Below are 22,719 nucleotides of genomic sequence, written 5' to 3'. Positions count from 1 at the left end.
GGTGAGAAGTCTTCAGAGCGTCTAAGTTAGACTTCCATTCTATCACTATGGAAACACCCAGAATGGTGCCGAAATTTTTCTCCCCATAACACAGCTAGTCATTGGCTGGCAGGTTTCAGGATTCTGTATAGAATTCTTTTCAGTGCATCATACTTAAATGATAGCTATTTAAGTGGGTCATTTGTTGGCAATGCATCATAAAAACATCACCCACATACTTGAAAAAGAATACAAGCCATCATCACCATTATTACACATAATTATTCAATTATTTTCAGAGATGATGGTTAGATGGGTTGGGCGTGGCTGACGAATTTGCATTAGAAAAATCTCTTCAAAAAGATTCTGTTAAAAAAAAAAGTCTTCAATTTCTACCTCTCATCCTTCCAAGTATTACTTATTATTCTTTAATAGAACTGTTGAGAAGTTTTACATTGGGCACAAGGAGCGGTTCCCAGGACCGCGCCTTCCAAATAAAGGCCCACTCTCTCGCCTGTCCCCGACGCGGCGCTGTGGAAGGGAGGTGGGAAGAGCAGAGCAGCTAGAGATAGGGCGGGCGGAGCTGCGGGCGGGAGGGCCATTGGCTTAGAGCAAGAAGGGGCGAGCTCACTAACCGCTTGCTTCCTATTGGACGGCGCAGCCCGTTTTGCGCATGTGCGGCTGGGTTCAAACCCATGCAGGCGCCGAGCGTTCTTGTTTTTTGAGGGCGGAGCTGATGGCGGGCAAGTGTTGTTAGCGCGCGCCTTCCGGATCCCAGCGCTCCCGGCGGTCCTCTTCGACTTAGGGGTGTTGCTTGGCCGCCGCCTGGTAGTCTGGCGGTTCATTTCTTGCTCGGCCTCCTGGAGTTGTGCTCCGTGTGGGCTTCCACCTCAGACCCCTGCGCTGGCTCAGCGGGGCCGGAACATGGCTGCGTCGGGTCTGGTAAGTGCGGGCCCTCGCGCTCCAGGCAAGCGGTTGAGCGGCTGGCTGGGGACACGGGCGCCCGAGGAGGGGGAGAAGGAAAGGCTAGGCTGGGGCTGTGGTCCATGAGGGATTTCAGTGGGAAAGCCGCAGGAATTTTTGAAATCAAGTGTGATCGTGTATCGATAATCGGAGTTAATTTACTGTACTTTTATTATTTCTTAAGTTTTCGTGTCTTCGTCTGTGCCTGCGTCTTACTCTTGAGAGGTGCTTGTGATTTCTGTTGGGGTTTTTTTTCGAGACGGAGTCTTGCTCTATCCCCCAGGCTGGAGTGCAGTGGCGCGATCTTGGCGTCTGCTTTTTAGTCTAGCTCCAGTTCCTAGTCCTCCAAATACTTTTCTCCCCATGGTAGAAGTATTGAAACGCCTTAAAAATGTGCCTTTGCGTCACACTTGCTAGTTGGGAGAAACAGATTATGTAACAAGTATGTCCCGAAATAGTTTGACGTTTTCAGTTCTTCTGTCAAAATGGTGGCCTTATATGCAGTTCTTGAGGCTGATTTATGGAGCATCAGTTATCGACAGTGTTCTTAAAGACAGCTATTAGTTAAAAGGTACAAGCTGTAAATGACTAATGGGGGCGGCAACTCATATTTTGTTTACATATTTCTGGACTTCTTTGGTGTTCACTATTCTATATTTCATACTTTGGTTATGGTTGCTATATCAAACCCGTATCATTTCTTTTCTAATTTATCTCCTCTTCTTCAGCTTCGATGATCTCCCATTGTGTGACGTTATACATATAAACATAAAGAGTTGTATGAAAGAATAATATAATCTATACTTTTTACTATGAGCACATATATTGTTTACATTATATATAATCAGAAAAAAGCAATAAAGCCATTCTCACTGTGGGGAGAGAAGCGGAATAAAGCTTACCAGATGCCGGCCGTTCAATTTTTAAATGCCTATCATAACCTTAGAATTGTTTTGAGCCCTTAGGAGATATTTGGTGTATAGCATGCCCATGCTGGATGAAGTTACTTTGAAAATAAATTTTATTCTGCTATATCTTAAACCAAATGGATGATTTACTTTTCTTTCAGGATCATCTCAAAAATGGCTACAGAAGAAGATTTTGTCGACCTTCCAGGTGATTTATATACTTAAGCTTTTAAGATTATTTTTATTCTCATCGTTAATAGATTTTTAAATGAAGAAAGGAAAAACTATCACCTCTGACTAAAATAATGATTTCTATGCCCACTGATTAAGGGTAGTCATCTTATACTAACGGAATGTTAATGCAAGCAGTGCAATGACTTTGTGGCTGTGAAAAAAGAAATTCACCTGATAAAATAGTGGAAACAGGAAGAGGGAATCTCAGTTCTGACTAAGTGACTGCCATGGGAAAAGCATTTTGTAGAATGAATCAAATGGTAAAATTAGAAGGATGTAGCTTATTCAGTGGGGCAAAAACAAAAATAATACATGCTATCATGCATTTATTTGTTGGATGCTTATTTGGGTTGTTTTGGTCCTTCTTTTAGTTGTAAAACCTGTAAAAAGTAAATTTTCTAGTTAAATATTTACTAGTAATAGGATGAAAAGCATGTTCTTAAAAGTGAAGATGTTATTTGAATAACATCTTGTTTATTGAGCTGTGATTTTAGTAGGTCCGATAGGGCACAGAAGTATGTTATTTTGCTTCCAAGAAGCTTTCATTTCTATTGGGAAGATGTATATGTACATTTGTGAAATACTTTAATGGACAAAAATTAGTACTTATAATACTGAAGTAATGACTTGTGTGTCAGAGAGAGTACGCCTATATATAATTAGGCATTAACTTGCAGTATAGACAGCCATGTGAGAAATTAGGGAATTCTGTGTTGTTGATATTAAGAAAAGCTTTAAAGTTGTAGTGTAACTTTGGTGGACCTTGAATAGGTTAGGTATTTAAAGACTAAGATAAAGTTCATTCCAGACATAGAAAGTAACTTAGCAAAGGAACCAAAGTAGGAACACATACATTTGTCGGTAGCAGAAACCTGATTTAAGAAGGTTGAATATGTTGGGTAGAAGTGGAAAACAAGACCATATGAGTTGGATTGAGCCATAAAATGGATATGTTAGGCTTAGGTATCTATTATAGGTTTGAATAAGCTGTCCTAAATCTTCTGTGGAATAAGGGCTATCTGATGTAAACACACACACACATTTAAAAAAGCAAAGATGTTTGATGTTTACAGAGTAGCTTAAGGAAGGGGTTATAGTAATCTAGACTTGATGGAGGTGCTTTTATGCTAAGGTAATAATGACAAGGGGGAAGAAAAGATGAATTTGATAAATTTTGAAAAAGCTGTTGCCTAGACTAATGTGACTGTTCTAATAGTGACTCTGCATTATCACCTTGGAAAATCTGATGTTTCTGGATCTCCTCCTTGAAATAGGTAATAGTAGGAGTGTATTTATAGCTGTAGGTGGTATTTTGGGGTGGTGTCAAGGCCAGAATTTGTAACAGTCAGCTATATATATATTCTGGTAGAAAACCGGCCACTAATACTAATTAGGTTTACAAACTGAGGTAGGCCATTTGACCATTTTGGATTGCAGTTAGCCTGTCTGCAAAATGAGGGCATAGGATTCAGCCTAGTGGTTTTTAACTAGATTTGCACCTCAGAATTATCTCCGTCACCCTACGAAATCTGATTAAATTGGTCTCTAGGAAGTGACCAATTATGTGTATTTCTGCAAAGTTCCAAAAGTAACTTATGCATCTATTTGGATAATTATTGGACTGGATGATATCTGAGATCTTTCAGTTATGAAACTTTATGACGGATGACCTGATAATGCACTGTGGCTCACAATCTTTACTGCATATATAGTACTTTTCGAGCTCTCAAGAATAATAGGAATGTTGTAGATCAGGGATCAGTAAATTCTGGCTGATAGGCCAGCCAAATGTTTTGTCACAGGTTTTGTTTCAATTTTTTTATTGGAACACAGCCATGCCTCTTTACATACTGTCTGTGATTGCTTTCGGGCTAGAATGGGAGAGTCGACTGGTTGTGACAGAAACTATTGTTTACAAGCCTAAAATATTTACCATCTGGCCCTTTAAGCAAAAGTTTGTCCACCCTGTTAGAGATGCATGTCAGTTTTTTACTGATTGAAATCCAGATGTTCTTCAACAGGTAAATGGTTAAACACTGTGGTACACATATAGCATGGAACACTACTTGACTCTAAATAGCAATGAAATATTGATACATTCAACTTGGATTGATTTCCATAGAATTGTGTTGAGTGAAAAAAGCCAAGGCCAAAGGATACGTACTGTATGATTCTAGTTACATATAATTTTTTCCAAATGACAGAATTTTAGAAATGGAGGACAGATTAGTAGTTGCCAGAGGTGGGAATGAGAGGAGGCAGGAAGGAGATGAGAGGAAGGTGGTTATGGTTACAAAAGGACAATAGAGGATCTTTGTGATGATGGAACTATTCAGTATCTTGACTCTGGTTGTTTTATCTGAACTTACAGATGTGATACATTGTGTAGAAATAAATACAAACATGAGTATATTCAGAAATGAGTACATGTAGAACTGAAGAAATCAGAATAGCATTGGTAGATTTTATCAGTATCAGTATCCTGATTGTGATGATATGCTATAGTTTTGCAAAATATTAGCACTGAGGAGAACTAGGTAAAGTGAACAAGGGATCTCTATTATGTTGTATAGCTGTGTGTGAATCTACAAGCTCAATATAATTTTTAATTAAAATTTATACTGATTCATAAACTTAAGATTAATCAATGATACTGAATCAAAAATGCATTTGAGAATTTATAGGGAGGAATCTGTTATTTGGAGATGTGACTGTAAAGTCTGTTAAAGAAGCATTTCAGTACTGATTGGATTCATTCAAAAAAATTTGTGTTTTTGAGATACAGCAGTAATCTAAAACAGCTTTAGACATGGCTGTTCAACTAAGAAATATTAATTATTAATGTAGATTATGATATACTAATTCTTATTAGGACGGAAAGAGTTCAGTTCAGGGAATGTATAGACCCTCAAGTACTTGTTTTGTCTTCAGATAGTAAAGATATTTTACATATTAAGTAAATTAATATTTTACAATGAGATGTGGAATTTTCAAATAGATGGTAATATAAAGAAATATCTTCTGAAAATGATAGGCTGTATTTTTCCTTTCTTTATTAGGGCACGTGACATTAACACACAGCAAGGCCAGAATGTTCTGGAAATCTTACAAGACTGTTTTGAAGAACAAAGTAAGTCTTCATTTCAAGATGGAATTTGAGGGTTAGATGGATGAAAATATGAATTTGTCATGGTAATTAATGCCAAATGCAGCAAATAAAAAATAAAAAATTTAAACCCTATAGGGTTTAAGTATATGTAAAATGTTTTCCCTGGTATTTTGAGTTCATATGCAATCCTTTGTGTACCTTCTGGTATACTTAGGATAATACTGACAAAAATAATAATTTGACAATAATTTGTCATCCCCTTTAGTTCACGTTAGATTACTGTAATCTAGAAGTCCATACATAATTATACATAAGAAAAAATATTTTATTATTTATTTATTTATTGAGACATAGTCTCACTCTGTCACCCAAGCTGTAGTACAGTGGCGCTATCTCAACTCACTGCAACCTTTGTCTCCCAGGTTCAAGTGATTCTTGTTCCTCAGCCGTCCGAGTAGCTGGGATTACAGGTGTGTGCCACCACGCCTGGCTAAGTTTTGTATTTTTTAGTAGAGACCACATTTTACCATGTTGGCCAGGCTGGTCTTGGACCTCTGCCCTTCAGTGATCTGCCCTCTTCAGCCTCCCAAAGTGTTGGGATTACAGGCATGATCCACTGCATCCAGCCAGAAAAAATAGATAATGAAAACAGATGTGTAGAATTGTTGGGATCATTGGAGAATTTGAGATAATCTTTGATGATTTACATATCTGTTTAAGGAAGTCATAAATTACTGCAAAAACTTTTCCAGTTGCTGATTAACATCAGCAGGTATTGGAATAAGAGAATAAGCCACCCAAAGAAATAGGGGCACTTGACAGAAAAGAATGCTTTCTGTACAAGCTCTGAAAGAAGAACCGGCATATATTGATACTTCAGGTGTTTTGTTTGCTTTTCTCATTTCCTGATGCTTCTCAGGAACATTTGAATCTTGAACTGAGGTCTCTACTTGATTGAAGCTAATTGTGGTCAGTGAGTCACATGTCATATACAGCTACTTTTAATTGTAACTAATAGATATTACACTATATCTTGTTTTTGAAAATTTCATACTTTTGTTTTAGGTCTTGCCAATGATTTTAGTACAAATTCTACAAAATCAGTGCTTTATTCCACACACAAAATAAAAGACACTTGTATTCAGTCACGAAGCAAAGAGGTAAGTGATGAAGAAGAGCTGTTATAGGTTTAATATTTTAATGAATGAAGGTATATACACAATATACTTAAGTATATTTTAGTTGTTTGTAAGTCTTATTCTTGAAAGGGAATTCTATATTCCCGTTGACTTTCTGTAAAATTAGGAGGTATTTTGTGAAAAGTTTTATTTGATATTTTCTGTGTTGGAATTGGGGTTATGGGAATTAGAATTATCAAATTATAACAAACATTTTTCACTTCCCTAAAATAATAGTCAAATTAGATTTTTAGGAAAATGGGCAGCAATCAAAGTTGCTAATCAGGTTGACAGGGTTGGTTATATTCTAATAAATGAAGGCACTTCATTGCTATATGGGGAAATCAGTTTTCTATTGATTATATTATATGTTTTAATTGCCTGCTGTTAGTTTGATCAGAAATAAAGTATTGGTTGACTTAACTATACTAAATAGCAGACTTTCAAATAAAGTATTTGAAGCTAATCTAAGGCAAATTATTCAAAAGCACAGTACTAATTAGAAAAATCATATACAAACTGTAAAAGACAATCAACATATTAAACATATGTAGCCTTTTGGTTCCAAGGAATGAAGACAAAACCATTTCTTTCAGAATTGAGAGACCTTCTGAAACATAAATTACAATGGTTTTTGAAAGTTAAAGCAACTTGAGGTTTTCTGGGATAAACTTGACTTGGTCATAAAGTATTAACTTTTTTTGATTATGTTTGCCTAATACTGAAGATGTTTGCATCTATGTTTATGAATAATACTGTCTTTTTTTTTTTTTTTAATGTTCTTACAGGGCTTTGGTATCAAGGTTATGCTAGAGGTTCCTCTTCTAGGTAGAATGCAATAAGTCACAGAAGGCTAATACTCCTGCTAAGGCAGCTATTTAAAAAAAATGGAAACAAATTTTAGAGATATGAGAAGCCATATCTTAGCAAAATATAGTCTGTAGCTAATTTTCTCTCCTTCTGAGGCAAAATTCTTCTTTACTGTGTCCCGTTATTTATGGAGGTTTTCCACTCTGGCTGGTAGGTACAGGCATTATTCTAGGTCCTTTGTAACTGGGAGGATATTCCCCCTGAAGGCTTCAGGTGGTTCTTTCTCTGGTTTTCCTACGACACTTTCTCTGATCAATGTTTGATTGAATGCTTGAGAGAGATCTGCACATTCTGCAGTTTTCTCTATGTAACTGTCTCCTGTCCAGTACTTTACCCTGCAAATTCTAACCACTTTCGTCTTCCTGAATCCTCAGCTTTGGCTCCTCAACTGAGGATTTCTCCTGTGTCACATCCTGGAAATGGGTGATGAGAGGGTTCACCTCATTTGTTTACCATCTCAGTAATCATTCTTTTTGGTTTTTCAGTTTCATATTTCTTGAGAATCTTGTATACTTTTTCTTTGTTTAAAATTGATTCAGGCAGAAGGGTAAATCTGGTCCCTTTTAAGACATTTTGAAAATTTATACATTTAAGTCATGTAAGACAGAGAGCAAGACTCTGTGCTCTAAAGCCAAGGTCCACTACAGTGACTTCTAAATGACTTAGAATGTGTCTTATATGTCTTATGTCTCTCTTTGTCTTGTCTTTTTACAGTCTTGTTAATGTCTGTGGAATCTACAGTTATATCCCCTTTTTTATTCCTGACTTTGGTTATTTATGCCTTATCTTTTTTTTTTTTTTTTTTGATTAGATGTAGGGATTTTGGTATGTTGCCCAAGCTGGATTAGAACTCCTGGGCTTAAGTGATCCTCCCTAACCTACGGAGTAGCTGGGACTACTGCTCATGAGGCACATGCCACTGTACCTGCTATGCCTTGTCTTTTTCATTGATTAGTTTTGTCAGGGTTTATCAATTTTGGTCTTTCAGAAAACCAAGTTTGGCTTTGTTGGTCCTCTCATTTGATTGTTTTTAGTTTCATTATTTTTTTCTTAATTTTATTTTTCATATATTCTTTATTTTTATTTTTATATTATTAATTTTTTTCTAATCCTTGAGATGGATGCTTCCAAACAACAGAGACTTTGTAGGTGTTCGGGTTTTTTTTCAGGTAGATCCTTTCCATGCAGCAAGCTTGGCCCAGGCCTTCCACGTAAGAAATGGAATTTGTTTACTTGATTTGAAAATAAAATCAGACTTAAGACTTACCTATCTTACAGGCTTTTCTGTTTGAGAACTTGAGATTCCTAGGTCTAGTTATTACTTCATACTTGTTTGTCTTTAAGTAAAATAAGATACGACTCCTTAGGTTTTATCTGAAACACAGCCGAACTTCATAAAAGAAATTAGTTTTTCTCTTCTGTTTTCTGGGATAACTTGATTAAGCAAAAATGATTTGTTTCTTCAAATTTAGATCATTTGTAAAACATGGTTGGGGCTGTTTTGGTGGGGTGTTTGTGATTACCACTTTATTTAATGATCTGTTACATTTTTTGTATTTCTTTTGCCAGTTTTGACATTTTATAATTTTCTTGAAATATTTCCTCTGTTCTCAGTTTGTGTATAGTTAACTTTATGATCTTTCTCATAGTTAGTACTCTCTTTTTATTGCTGATTTTCACCTTTTTAAATAATCTGTGTTGTTAGAGGTATTTTTCTGTCATTAGCATTTTTGAAGAATCAGCAGTCTATTCTGGTTCACTATTTTATTCTGTTCCCTATCTTTTTACATAATTTTCTTCTTAATTTGTTGGAAGAATGATTTTAAAACTCAAAGGCATTATGTACATGGTAGTTAAAATAGTTCCATAAATTCCACAAAAAAACAGTAGAGCCCTCTTTTCCTCCTCCAAGTCCAACTTCTGAGTCTTAGCTATTTCTTCCAGGTATTTTGACTCCATATTTCTAAATAATGTTTATATTGCTGTTTCTTGATTTTTTTTTTCAGTCTTTGCTATTATTTATTGGCTTTCTACTATGGAAATTTAGACTATTTGTCATATAGTTTCTACTTCCCACCACAACACATAAACTTCCATTCTTTAGTACGACATAATTTTTAGTAGGATTAGTATTTAGTGTTTGCGGTATTATTACGACTGTTTCAGTAGTCACAGCTATGTAGAGTACTAATGGTTAAATTTTCTTTATGTACAGCTCTTAGTTTTCTCTTGATTTAATTTTGGTTTTTCCATTTTTGACTTTCTGTGCACCTATGACTAATTCGTCACCAGTTTTCTATGACAAAAGTCTAAGTATAAATGTCTTAGTATATGTAGACACATTAATTTATCATTTTCAGCTTTTCTATCTCTGCTCTTTTCTTTTTTTTTTTTTTTTTTCTGCAATCTACCCTTAGACCTGTTACATAGGTTTTGTCATGTACTCTTCTTGTATCACAGGGAGTCCCTTTGCTTTTCTCCTGAATTGCAACTCTTATTTCTTGGATCTTAAATCTTCCTTTTTTCTTGGCCTCTCCTTTTTTGGTGGGACTTACCCTTTAGCAGCTTTCTGAGAATTTAAGACCTTAATTGTTTAAAAATACCATGGTTTTACCTTCATGATGTGTAATTTGGGTGAGTACAGAATTCTAGATTAGAAATTATTTTCCTTTAATTAAAAAATAGTATATTTTTTTCATGTCAAGCCTGCCTTTTAGTCAGGTATATTTTCCCTTAGACTTTTAAAAATGTTGCTTTCTTTTATTTTAGCTTCTCTGTTGAGAATACTGTTTTGATTTCATGATCCTTTGTGACTATTTTTTTCCTCTTTGCAGGCTTTTAGGATCATGTCCTCTGTCTTTAGTGATCTAAATTTTTATTATATTCCTTGACTTTAGGTTCTTCTAACCATTTTCATACATATTTCTTCAGTTTCTGTTTTCTGCAAGTACCTTTTTTACTGACTTTGCTCTTTACCTGGCCTTTTTTCATATGTCCGGTGATCCTTAGCTATCTCTTCTTGTTTGAAAGTGGGAAACTAAAATGCATTGCAAGCTCTATATGCCTAGTAAAATTTGTAAACTGGTGGATGTCACCGTGGTGTAGTTTGGTCCATTTCATTGTTGATGTCCAGGTGTTAATATCTGTAGTTTTCTTTTCTCTTGGCCTGGTAAGTATTTCTGACAAAGAAATCTCTCCCACTTGGCTGTTGGAGTCTAACTGTGATTGTTTTCCATTTCAGTCAGATGTGGCAGAGGGGAAAGTGCAGTTTGAATGCTCCTACTTAATATCTCTGGTTTTCATGTATTGCCCTTAACTTCAGCTGTATCTTATGCCACTAATGTCACAGTCTCTCTGATTTAGAAACTCAAGAGAGTAAATATCTAATCTTCTGATAGGTTTGGGAGGGGCTTCTCGGTTTTACTACCTTCTTTTTTTGAGACGGAGTCTCGCTGTGTCTCCTGGGCTGGAGTGCAGTGGCACGATTTCAGTTCACTGCAACCTCCGCCTCCGGGTTCAAGCAATTCTCCTGTCTCAGCCTCTCGAGTAGCTGGGACTACAGGTGTCTGCCACCATGCCTGGCTAATTTTTGTATTTTTAGTAGAGACAGGGTTTCACCATATTGGTCAGGCTGGTCTCGAACTCCTGACCTCAGGTGATCCACCCGCCTCGTCCTCCCAAAGTATGGGGATTACAGGTGTGAGCCACTGCGCCCAGCCAGTTTTACTACTTTCTATACACACTTTTTTTTTCTCTGACAAAAGACACATTCAACTATACGCACTTTTAACACCCTCTGTTTACGTGCCCCTTCTGTTTTTTGAGACAGGGTCTTGCACTGTTGCTGGAGTGCAGTTGCGTGCACATAGCCCACTGTAACCTCAAACCTCTGGGCTCAAGTGATCCTCCTGCCTCAGCCTCCTGAGTACGTAGGACCACAAGCATGCACCACCACTCTTGGCTAATTTTTTATTTTTACATAGAGATGTGGTCTTGCTTAGTTTCCCACGCTGATCTTGAATTCTTGACCTCTAGTGATCCTCCTGCCTTGGCCTCCCAAAGTGCTAGGATTACAGGTGTGAGCCACTGCATCTGACCTGCCCCCTTTTTTTAGTGGTGTCTTGCAATTTTACTAATCTTTATAGGTTTATCCATAAACAGTAATCTGTCTGCTTCTGGTTTTTCTCCATTGCTAGCATGTTTCCATTCTCTCTGGGTTGCTTAATTACCAGTAATTTGCTTTTCAACCTAAAAATGTTTGCTGACATGTCTCATCTACTCCTTTGTCTTTCTCTTCATCCTTCTGAGTTTGTTTTTAAAAAACTTTAATGAGATATTAAGAGGGAGCAGAGATGAAATGAAAGCCTGCCTCTGTCTTTTTATGGAATTGAATTCCATACTGTGGTCACTCAGCAACAGTGTAGTGGATCTGTGTATTAGTCCATTTTCACACTTCCGATGAAGAGATTCCTAAGACTGGGAAGAAAAGGAGATTTAATTTGCCTTACACATGGCTCGGAGGCCTCATAATCATGGCAGAGGGCAAAAGGTACTTCTTACGTGGTGGTGGCAAGAGAAAAATGAGGAAGAAGCAAAAGTGGAAACCCCTGATAAATCCATGAGATCTCGTGAGACTTATTCACTATCATGAGAATAGTACGGGAAAGACTGGCCCTGATGATTCAGTTATCTACCACTGGGCCCCTTCCACAACACAGGGAAATTCTGGGAGATACAATTCAAGTTGAGATTTGGGTGGGGACACAGCCAAACCATATCAGCCTGTCATTTATTCATTTCTGTACTGTGCCAATACTGTGTCCACACTTCTGCTACCACTTGTGACAGAGGTCCCACTACCATCCACATTTGGGTGCTTCACTAAAAGGACTCGGCAGACTTGACATATAGTTGAACTCATGACCGATACCTATTATAGTCATTCAGCCAGGATACACAGCTGGGTCAGTAAGGGAAAAATACATTAGCAGAGTCTGGAGGAATCCATGTATAGGCTTCCTGTGCTCCCCAGCGGGCCATATAGAGTGTACTCATTCCTTCCAGCAGTGAAATGCAGTAACGTGTATATATTCTTTCTCCTCAGAGAAGCCTTTTGAAACTCAGCCTGTTTTCGCTGGGGATTGATCTAAGCACCCTATGCCTACCAAAATTTTACACACTCCCAGAAGGAAAGAAAGCAGCTGTTCACCACAAATCACAGTGTTTATGCAAACAGTCTAGGCAGGCTGGCATAGCAGGTGCAACCTTCTCTGCTGGTAATGGAGGGAACATTCTAAAAGTCAAGTTTCCGGATGCCAACCAAGGGGTAGCCCTGTAAGCTGGCCCTTTAAATATATCAGGACTGCTACGTTAACTCTTTCCTGCAGAATGAATCTCTAAATACTGTAGTGTTTTATGTGGCTGTTTTGAACTTTACATAGATAGGATTGTTATGTACTTCTGCAGCTTGCTTTTTTTTCTGGTTAAAATAATAATTTATATTATTGTAGTTTATTTGGTCCACTGTTACATATGTAATATGATATATCTATACTATATTTATTCAATAAGTTTATTCAGTCTTCTATACACATAGTTGTTTGCTGTTTAGAGCTATACTGTTTCTGTGATAGGTTGTATGAAATTTCAGCTTTACTGAATAATGCCAAATTGTTTTCCAAAGTAGCTATTACTTTAGAAATAAAATAAAAAGTAGCATAAAACTCTTAACAGCTGGTTTGTTGTTTTAGAATACTTGTTTTTCCCCCCATTTAAAAAACAAATATATTTCATCAGAATTGGTAAGTTAATAAAATAGTTCTAATGTTGTATTTCTTCTGTGCTCAGTGCCAGAAATCACATCCAAAGTCAGTTCCAGTTTCTTCAAGGAAGAAAGAAGCCTCTCTGCAGTTTGTTGTAGAACCAAGTGAAGCCACCAACAGATCAGGTTGGTGGCATTCCATGGGCATTATTTGCTTGGATATATTTAAAAAGTGAGAAATGCTAATGGTGCATGTGTTCCTTTGAGTATGAAGGTCAGGGTCAGCCTAGACAGAATTGTGAATTGTGAAATGGATGAATTCGTTTTTGATTTCCTTACAAACTCCATGGTCAGTGCTCTTTTTCTCTCTTCTCCATTTCCTTTAGTCAGTGATATGTGCTACTACTTTTTAAAGTTTTATTTATATTCATTTTTCAGATTAAAAGAGTGTTATATTACTCCATTGAGTTAATAAAGGTTTAAAATAAGAATTTAGTCATTACTCCTATCATTCTGCTGAGGTAGCTTTTGAATCATTCTATACCTTAATTGGTGCCCATAAATGAAAAAAAAAAAGCATATGTGTTTGTATGTGTCTGTGCCTGTACCTGCTTTCAGAAAAGGCTATTATAATTTCCTTTTACACTAATAGTGTAAAGTACCTTTTACCTGATAGTCTATTTACTGTTCCATGTTTTTGCCCATTCATTGATATTAAGCAATCTCATTTTGACTTTAGTGTCCGTTTCCATGATTGCCAGAGTTTGAGCACCTTATGTTTATTGGCCGTTGGATTTTAATTATTAAATGTGTGACTTTTATAGCTTTAAGTTTGTTGTAGTTAAAAGTTCTGTCTTATCCCAACTTAGATTTTTCATCTGAAAACCTTTTTTTTTTTTTTTTAAAAAAAAAAAAAAAAATTAAGTCTTTAACCATTTGGAATGTGTTTCGGTATATAACATGACAATCTTCTAAGTTTGTTTTCTTCTGGGTGGTCAGTTGTGTCAGATCTATTTATTAAATTAAAAAAAAATCTGTTCTCTTCTAAATGTACTACTTTTATTCTATATTAAATCTCACTTAACATTCAACGTACTTTTGAATTTTGATGTATTTTTTTCCTCTGCCAACACATACTCTTGTTACTAATAGTAGCTTTATAGTATGTCCTGATATAAAGAGAAATACCTTCACTATTCCACTGCCATTCTGCAGCCTTTTTTCTTTCTATGAGCTTTTAGTTTTATCCAATTCCTAATAAACTTTTGGAATTCTAACTAGAATTGCATTTAATATATGTAGTAATTTTGTGAGAATTCATATTTTTTATGTTATTTAGGTTTTTTACAAAATAAATTTTGTTTCTTTCTTATAAAAAATGTTAATTTGGGGCCAGGAGTGGTTGCTCATGCCTGTAATCCCAGCACTTTGGGAGACTGAGACAGGAGGATCAATTGAGGTCAAAAGTTTGAGACCACCGTGGCCAATGTGGTAAAACTCCATCTCTGCTAAAATTACCAAAATTTGCCAGGCGTGGTGGCAGGTGCCTGTTATCTCAGCTACTCGGTAGACTGAGTCAGGAGAATCACTTGAGCCTAGGAGGTGGAGGTTGCAGTGAGTCCAAGATTGCGCCACTGCACTCCAGCCTGCGACAGAGTGAGACCCTGTCTCCAAAAATAATAATAATAATAATAATAATCTGAAGGACACTGTCAAGAGTGTGAAAGGGCAACCAGACTAGGAGAAGATATTTGCAGATAATTTACCTGATAAGGATGATAGAAATTTATAATCAGAAAATATAAAGAACTTCTACAGCTCAACAACAGAAAAACCAAACAACCCAAATAAAAGATGAGCAAAGGACTTGAATAGACATTTCTCCAGAGAAGTTATGCAATTGGCCAATGAATATATGAAAGGATCCTTGAAATCTTTAGTCATTAGAGAATGCAAATCAAGACCCTAGGAAGATACCACTTTACACTCACTAGGTTAGCTATTATTTAAAACAAAAAAAGGAAAATAAGTGTTGAAGATACGGATAAATCAAAACCCTCATGCATCACTGGTGGGAATGTAAAATGGTGCAGCCACCGTGGAAAACAGTTTGATAGTTTCTCAAAAGTTAAACATAGAGCCACCATATGACCCAGTACTTCCCTCCTAGATATATACCCCAAAGAATTGAAAGCAGGGACGGAAACAGACATTTGTATACTAATATTCCTAGCAGCATTATTCACAATACTCAAAAGGTGTAAGCAAGCCAAGTGTCCGTCAACAGATGAATGGATAAACAGCATGTGATGTATACATAGAATAGAATATTAGTCATTAAAAACAAAGTTCTGCTATGTAACATAGCGTAGAAAAATCTTGAACACATTAAAACATGCAAACTGAAATAAACTAGACAAAAAAGGGCAAAAATTTTGTAGTTCCACTTACATGAGGTATTTATAATAGGTAAATTTAGAGATAGGAAGCAGAATAGAGGTTGCAGGGATTAGGGTAGTGGGTAATGGTATTTTGATGTTTGATGTGTACAGAATTTGAGATGATGAAAAAGTTCTAGAAATGGTCTTGGTTGCACAGTCTTATGAATGTACTTAATGCCATTAAATTGTATACTCATAAATGGTTGATATGGTAAATTTCATGTTTTATCATAAAAAATGTTTTAATAAAGTCTGTCTTCTGGCTTCCCATTCTCCCCTCCCTCATAGTATTGGGTCATTGACTTTCTTGTTAAGGTTAATCCTAACTATACTATAATTTTTGTACTATTCTGAACATTTTGTTAAATTATGAGGCTAATTTTTATATCAAGAAAATTTTAATTCAGCACTTACCAAGGTTTTTTAAAAAATTAATTCTAGACCTTTAAAAATTTGAATCTTCTAGTTTTCTTTAAGCTATATAACCATGTCATCAGCTAAAGAGAGGTTTTATTTATTATATTTAATCTGATTATTTCAGTCTGCTTGCCTTTGATAGAATCTCTGAGTCAATGTTGTTTAATAATGATGATATTAGATACCCATGTCTATTCTATGATTTTAACTGAAATTAGTATGGTGCCACTTAAAATAATAATTGTGGGTAGTTTGGGGTAAATTTAGTGTATGTCTTTAATTTCTTTTTCTTACCGTTATTAGCTAACACTTCAGTGTTGTATTAAGTATCAGTGATGGGTCCAAGCACCGTGGCGTAGACCTATAGTTCCAGCACTTTGGGAGTCTGAAGTGGGAGAATCGCTTGAGGCCAGATGTTTGATACCAGCTTAGGCAACGTAGTGAGAACTTGTCTCTACAAAAAAACACAAAAATATAGCCTGTGCAGTGGCAGGTACCTGTAACCCTGCCTACTTGGGAGACTGAGGTGGGAGAATCACTTGAGCCCAAAAGGTTGAGACTGCAGTGAGCTGTGCTAGTGCCACCACACTCCAGCCTGGGTTCAGAGTCAGACCCTGTCTCAAAAAACAACAACAAAAAACAAACAAACACAAAAAAACGACGGGGTGAAAATTCTAGCCTTGTTCCTGCTCTTAGAAAGCATTTGATCTTTCACATTAAGTATATGATGTTAGCTGTAAGTTTTTAGTAGATGTTTTTCATAGGGTTGGGAAATTTTTTCCTGCCAATATGCTGAGAATTTTAATCATGGGTAATGTAGATTTTGTCAAATGCATCTTTTGCATAAATCCATATGATCATATGATTTTTCTTCTTTAATCTGTTAATATGGTGGCTTATACAGATTGATTTTTTGAATGTTTAACCAGCCTTGCATAAAATTTCCATGTGGTCATGATGTATTATTGATTTGAGCTCTTTTTCCCTTTTCAAATGTATTCATTTGGCATAAATTTCCCCCTCAGCACTGTTGTAGCTGCATTCCACATGTTTTGTGTCTTGTATTTTCTGTTCATTTCACTTATTTTGGTGTATTTTTAAATATCTTTTCAGACTTTCGCCTATTGGTTATTTAGAAGTGTGTTAATTTTTCAGTGTTTGCTAATTTCTTATCTTTTACATATTAATTTCTGATCTTGATTCCTTTATGAAAAGTATGCACTGTGTAATTTCAGTTCTTTTACATTTATGAAGATTTGTTTTGTGACCCAAGATATTGCCTGTCTTTATGAATGATTCATGGGCATTTAAAGAAAATGTTTTCTGTTGTTGAATGTAGTTATCTATAAATGTCAGTTATTGTGCATTATTACTATTTTTTATACATTGTTGAATGTGACTTGCTAAAATTTCAAGGATTTTTGTATTTAAGTAAGGAGAGATTGGTTTATATTTTTTTAATGCTGTGTTTGTATGGTTTTGGTATCAAGGTAATATTTGCCTTATTAAATGAGTTGGAAATTATTCCCTTTTCTAATTTCTGGAAGGGACTGTGTAAAATTGGTGTTAATTCTTTAACTGTTTGGTGTAACAGTCTCCGGTGAAATTCTCTGGTCCAGGAGATTTTTTTTTTCAAGAACTTTAAATAACAAAATTCATTCTTGAATAGTTATAAGACTATTTAGATTATCATTTTTGTTGTGACCGAATTTTGGTAGTTTGTGTTTTCTGAGGTATCGGTCCATTTTTTCTAATCATCTGTCAAGTTTGTAAGCATGAAGTTGTTCATAGCATTATCCTTTTTTTTTTTTTTTTGAGTTTTTTTTTATACGTATTTTTTTAATTTAAGTTCTGGGATACATGTGCTAAACATGCAGGTTTGTTACATAGGTATACATGTGCCATGGTGGTTTGCTGCACCTATCAACCCGTCATCTAGGTTTTAAGCCTAGGTATTTGTCCTAATGCTTCCCTTCCCTTTTCCCCCTCCCCCGACAGGCCCCGGTGTGTGATGTTCCCCTCCCTGTGTCCGTATGTTCTCATTGTTCTACTCCTGCTTATGAGTGAGAACATGCGGTGTTTGGTTTTCTGTTTCTGTGTTAGTTTGCTGAGGATGATGGTTTCCAGCTTCATCCATATCCTTGCAAAGGACATGAACATTCTTTTTTATGGCTGCTTAGTATTCCATGGTGTGTATGTGTCACATTTCCTTTATCCAGTCTATCATTGATGGGCATTTGGGTTGGTTCCAAGTCTTTGCTATTGTAAATAGTGCTGCAGTAAACATACATGTGCATGTCTCTTTATAGTAGAATGATTTATAATCCTTTGGGTATATACCCAGTGATGGGATTGCTGGGTCAAATGGTATTTCTGGTTCTAGATCCTTGAGGAATTGCCACACTGTCTTCCACAATGGTTGAACTAATTTACACTCCCACCAACAGTGTAAAAGTGTTCCTATTTCTCCACATCCTTGCCAGCATCTGTTTCTTCTCTTTTTAATGATCACTATTCAAACTGGTGTGAGATGGTATCACATTGTGGTTTTGATTTGCATTTCTCTAATGACCAGTGATGATGATCTTTTTTTTATTATGTTTGTTGACCACGTAAACATCTTCTTCTGAGAAGTGTCTGTTCATATCCTTTGCCCAGTTTTTGACAGGATTGTTTGTTTTTGTTTTTCTCGTAAATTTGTTTAAGTTTATTGTAGATTCTGGATATTAGACCTTTGTCAGATGGAGAGGTTGCAAAAATATTCTCCCATTCTGTAGGATGCCTGTTCAGTCTTGCTGAGCAGAAGCTCTTTAGTGTGATTAGATCCCGTTTGTCAATTTTGGCTTTTGTTGCAATTGCTTTTGGTGTTTTAGTAATGAAGTCTTTGCCTGTGCCTATGTCCTGAATGGTATTGCCTACGTTTTCTTCTAGGGTTTTTATGATGTTAGGCCTTGCATGTAAGTCTTTAATCCATCTTGAGTTAATTTTTGTATAAGGTGTAAGAAAGGGGTCCAGTTTCAGTTTTCTGAATATGGCTAGCCAGTTTTCCCAGCACCATTTGTTAAATAGGGAATTCTTTCCCCATTGCTTGTTTTTGTCCGATTTGTCGAAGATCAAATGGTTGTAGATATGTGATGTCATTATTATTATTATTATTTTTTGAGACGGAGTCTCGCTCTGTCGCCCAGTCTGGAGTGCAGTGTTGCGATCTCGGCTCACTGCAAGCTCCGCCTCCCGGGTTCACGCCATTCTCCTGCCTCGGCCTCCCCAGTTGCTGGGACTACAGGCGCCCGCCAACGAGTTCAGCTAATTTTTTGTATTTTTTAGTAGAGATGGGGTTTCCCCATGGTCTGGATCTCCTGACCTCGTGATCTGCCCGTCTTGTCCTCCCAAAGTGCTGGGGTTATAGGTGTGGGCCACCGCGTCCGGCCGTGTGGTGTTATTTCTGAGGCCTCTCTTTTGTTCCATTGGTCTGTATATCTGTTTTAGTACCAGTACCAAGCTATTTTGGTTACTGTAGCCTTGTAGTATAGTTTGAAGCCAGGTAGCATAATGCCTTCCACTTTGTTCTTTTTGCTTATGATTGTCTTGGCTATATGGGCTCTTTGGTTCTATATGAAATTTAAAGTAGTGTTTTCTAGTTCTGTGAAGAAAGTCAGTAGTAGCATGATGGCAGTAATATTGAATTTATAAATTACTTTGAGCAGTATGGCCATTTTCACTATATTGATTCTTTGTATCCATGAGCATGGAATTTTTTTCTCTTTGTGTCCTCTCATTTCCTTGAGCAGTGGTTTGTAGTTCTCCTTGAAGAGGTCCCTCACGTCCCTTGTAAGTTGTATTCCTGGGTATTTTATTTTCTCCGTAGCAATTGTGAATGGGAGTTCACTCATGATTTGGCTCTCCGCTTGTCTATTATTGGTGTATAGGAATGCTTGTGTTTTTTTTGTTTGTTTGTTTGCTTGTTTGTTTAATTATACTTTAAGTTCTAGGGTACATGTGCACAACGTGCAGGTGTGTTACATATTATACTTGTGCCGTGTTGGTGTGCTGCTGCTTGTGATTTTTGCGCATTGATTTTGTATCCTGAGACCCTCCCAACTGCTGAAGTTTCTTACCAGCTTAAGGAATTTTGGGACTGAAACAATGGGGTTTTCTAAGTATACAGTCACGTCATCTGCAAACAGAGACAGTTTGACTTCCTCTCTTCCTGTTTGAATAACCTTTCTTTCTTTCTCTTGCCTGATTGTCCTGACCAGAACTTCCAGTACTGTGTTGAATAGGAGTGGTGAGAGAGGGCATCCTTGTCTGTGCCAGTTTTCAAAGTGAAGCATTACCCTATTTTTGATGGCTGCAAAATCTATTGTGATATCATCGCCTATTTTATTCCACATATTGGTGGTTGGTGTCTTCTTATGGTTGTCACTTTTGTTATCATTTTGTAGGTTTTTTTCCCCCAATAATTTTCTGTATTTTTCTATTTTCAGTTTTATTGATTTCTGCTCTTTATTTTTTCCTGTCCTTCTGCTTGATTGGGTTTATTTTGCTCTTTTCTTGATGGAGAAATTTTATTTTCTGCTTTATAATTCATTACTGTTTATTTTGTTATTCAAATTGTTCCAGATTTGGCTAATAGAAGCTCTTACTTTGGTTCCAGTGTCCCTTTGACGTAGCCCATTTTTGTTGTTGTTTCTGAGCACTTTCATACCTTTTGGAGCCACAAGATGCTCTCCTGCCCCATCCCAGAATCAACCGTTTCTTCATGAAATCATGATTTCTTTTACTGGGTAATGGTATTAGAAACCAAGATCTGAGTGCTAGGTGTGCTGTCACTCCTGTAGAGTTGTTGCTTCTAGACCCTCTCAACTGATAAAGCTGGGTAAATGTATGTGTGTGTATGCTAACTTGTGTATCAGCACATATCTATAAATATCTTTAAATGTAACTATCTGTATCTATGTTGAACTAATCATAAGTTCATATTGATGTCTCTGACTCTAATCCATTACCATGTGGATTATTCTAGCCTCCTCCTCTTGCTTATCTGTAAACTCCCATTACATGAATGAGAAACTGGGCATTCACCGTTCAACATCCATTTACTTATCTTTTACATTTCTGTATACATGTAAAAGAGTGTCAGAATTGTTGACTCATATCCTGTGGAAAACAGTTTTATCAACTAGAAAATAGTGCTTATGTACAGTTTCTTTTGCCTTCAGTCTTACAGACTCCATTCATTTTTGTTTGTTTGTTTGTTTTGAGAGAGAGTCTCCCTCTGCCACCCTGGTTGAAATGCAGTGGCATGATTTCAGCTCACTGCAACTTCTGACTCCAGGGTTCAAGCGATTCTTCTGCCTCAGTCTCCTGAGTAGCTGGGATTACTGGCAGCAGCCGCCACGCTCATCTAATTTTTTGTATTTTTAGTAGAGATGGGGTTTCATCATGTTAGCCATGCTGGTCCTAAAGTCCTGACCTCAAGTTATCCGCCTGCCTCAGCATTCCAAAGGGCTGGGATTATAAGTGTGAGCCACCATGCCTAGCAGATTCATTCCTTTTTTTTTTGAGATGGAATTTTGCCATTATCACCCAGGCTGGAGTGCAATGGCACAATCTTGGTTGCACTGAAACCTCCGCCTCCTGAGTTTAAGTGATTCTCCTGTCTCAGCCTCCCAAGTAGCTGGGATCACAGGCACGCACCACTGTGCCCAGATACTTTTTGTATATTTAGTAGAGATGGGGTTTCACCATGTTGGCCAGGCTCTTCTTGAACCTGACCCCAAGTGATCCACCCACCTCGGCCTCCCAAAGTGCTGGGATTACAGGCATGAGCCACCACACTTAGCCTTCGATTCACTTCTGATCTTTCTTAGGTCATCACCTTTTCCCCCCATCCACTTCAGTGAAGTTGGTTCTACATATCATACATCAAATGTGGCATATATAATACGTGTGATTTCCATGATTAGGTCATAAAAGGTTATGTGGCTCTGCCTGGCATGCTGGATCTGTCTCTCTTCCTCTCTTTCTCATTCTCTCCAGTTGCCCTTGGAACCCAGACAATATGCTATGAAGAAGCCCAAACTAGCCATTATGGAGAGAAAGACTCCCACCCTGCAGCCCAGACCAGGTGTCAAATATGTGTAAACAAGCTGTCAGATGATTCCAGGGCTCAGACTTCATGGAAGAAGCCATCCCTTCTGTGCTCTGCTGAATTCCTGACTTACTGAATCCATGAACATAACAAATGGTTGTTTTATGCAACCAAGTTAAGAAGTTGTATTATGCAGAAATAGTAACTGAAACAATGAATTCCCAACTTAAATACTACTGTTACTTATTTCTGTTATCGTGTATTTTAATATTTTTTAACTTTACAAGACTTTTTGTTTTAAATAGTTTGTTTATATATACACATCACTTCCTTTGCTCTTTTTTAAAGAAATGTATTTTCAAATATTATATAATATAAACATAAAATTTTCCACTTTATTTCTGAGTATACAGTTCAGTAGCATTAAGTACTTTCACATTGTTGTGAGGCTATCACCTCCATGAATCCATAGAACTTCTTTCATTTTTCAAAACTGAAACACTGTACCCATTAAACAGTATCTCTTTTTCCATCAGCCCTGGCAACCACCATTCTACTTTATCTGTCTATGAATTTCAGACAGAAAATTTGTCTGTGATTGGCTTATTTCACTTAGCATATGTCTTCAAGGTTCATCCATTTTGTAGCATGTGTCAGAATTTCATTCTAAGACTGGGTAATATTTCATTGTATGTGTATACCGCTTTTTATCTATTAATCTGTTGATGGGCACTTGGGTTGTTTTCAGTTTTTGGCTATTGTGAG

The 22,719-nt window shown here is 36.7% G+C and overlaps 1 protein-coding gene across 3 annotated transcripts in view; it reads left to right on the top strand.

Moving 5' to 3' along the window:
* The first annotated feature begins 658 nt into the window (after positions 1-658).
* Positions 659-22,719, top strand: part of CENPC (centromere protein C) — a 71,138-nt gene continuing 49,077 nt past the window's right edge. The window contains exons 1-5 of one of the 3 annotated variants that reach the window (XM_050792503.1): positions 659-921; positions 2,012-2,058; positions 5,144-5,214; positions 6,259-6,353; positions 13,089-13,188. In XM_050792503.1, the coding sequence (XP_050648460.1) occupies positions 904-921; positions 2,012-2,058; positions 5,144-5,214; positions 6,259-6,353; positions 13,089-13,188 (331 nt within the window). In that variant the 5' untranslated portion in view covers positions 659-903. Of the gene's footprint in view, positions 922-2,011; positions 2,059-5,143; positions 5,215-6,258; positions 6,354-8,287; positions 12,576-13,088; positions 13,189-22,719 lie in introns of those variants that run through there. The other 2 variants (XM_050792504.1, XM_050792505.1) reach the window with 2 other exon arrangements.

Source organism: Macaca thibetana, chromosome 5 (genome assembly GCF_024542745.1).
Source record: "Macaca thibetana thibetana isolate TM-01 chromosome 5, ASM2454274v1, whole genome shotgun sequence".
Taxonomy (NCBI): domain Eukaryota; kingdom Metazoa; phylum Chordata; class Mammalia; order Primates; family Cercopithecidae; genus Macaca; species Macaca thibetana.
This window is presented reverse-complemented; position numbering and strand designations above follow the sequence as displayed.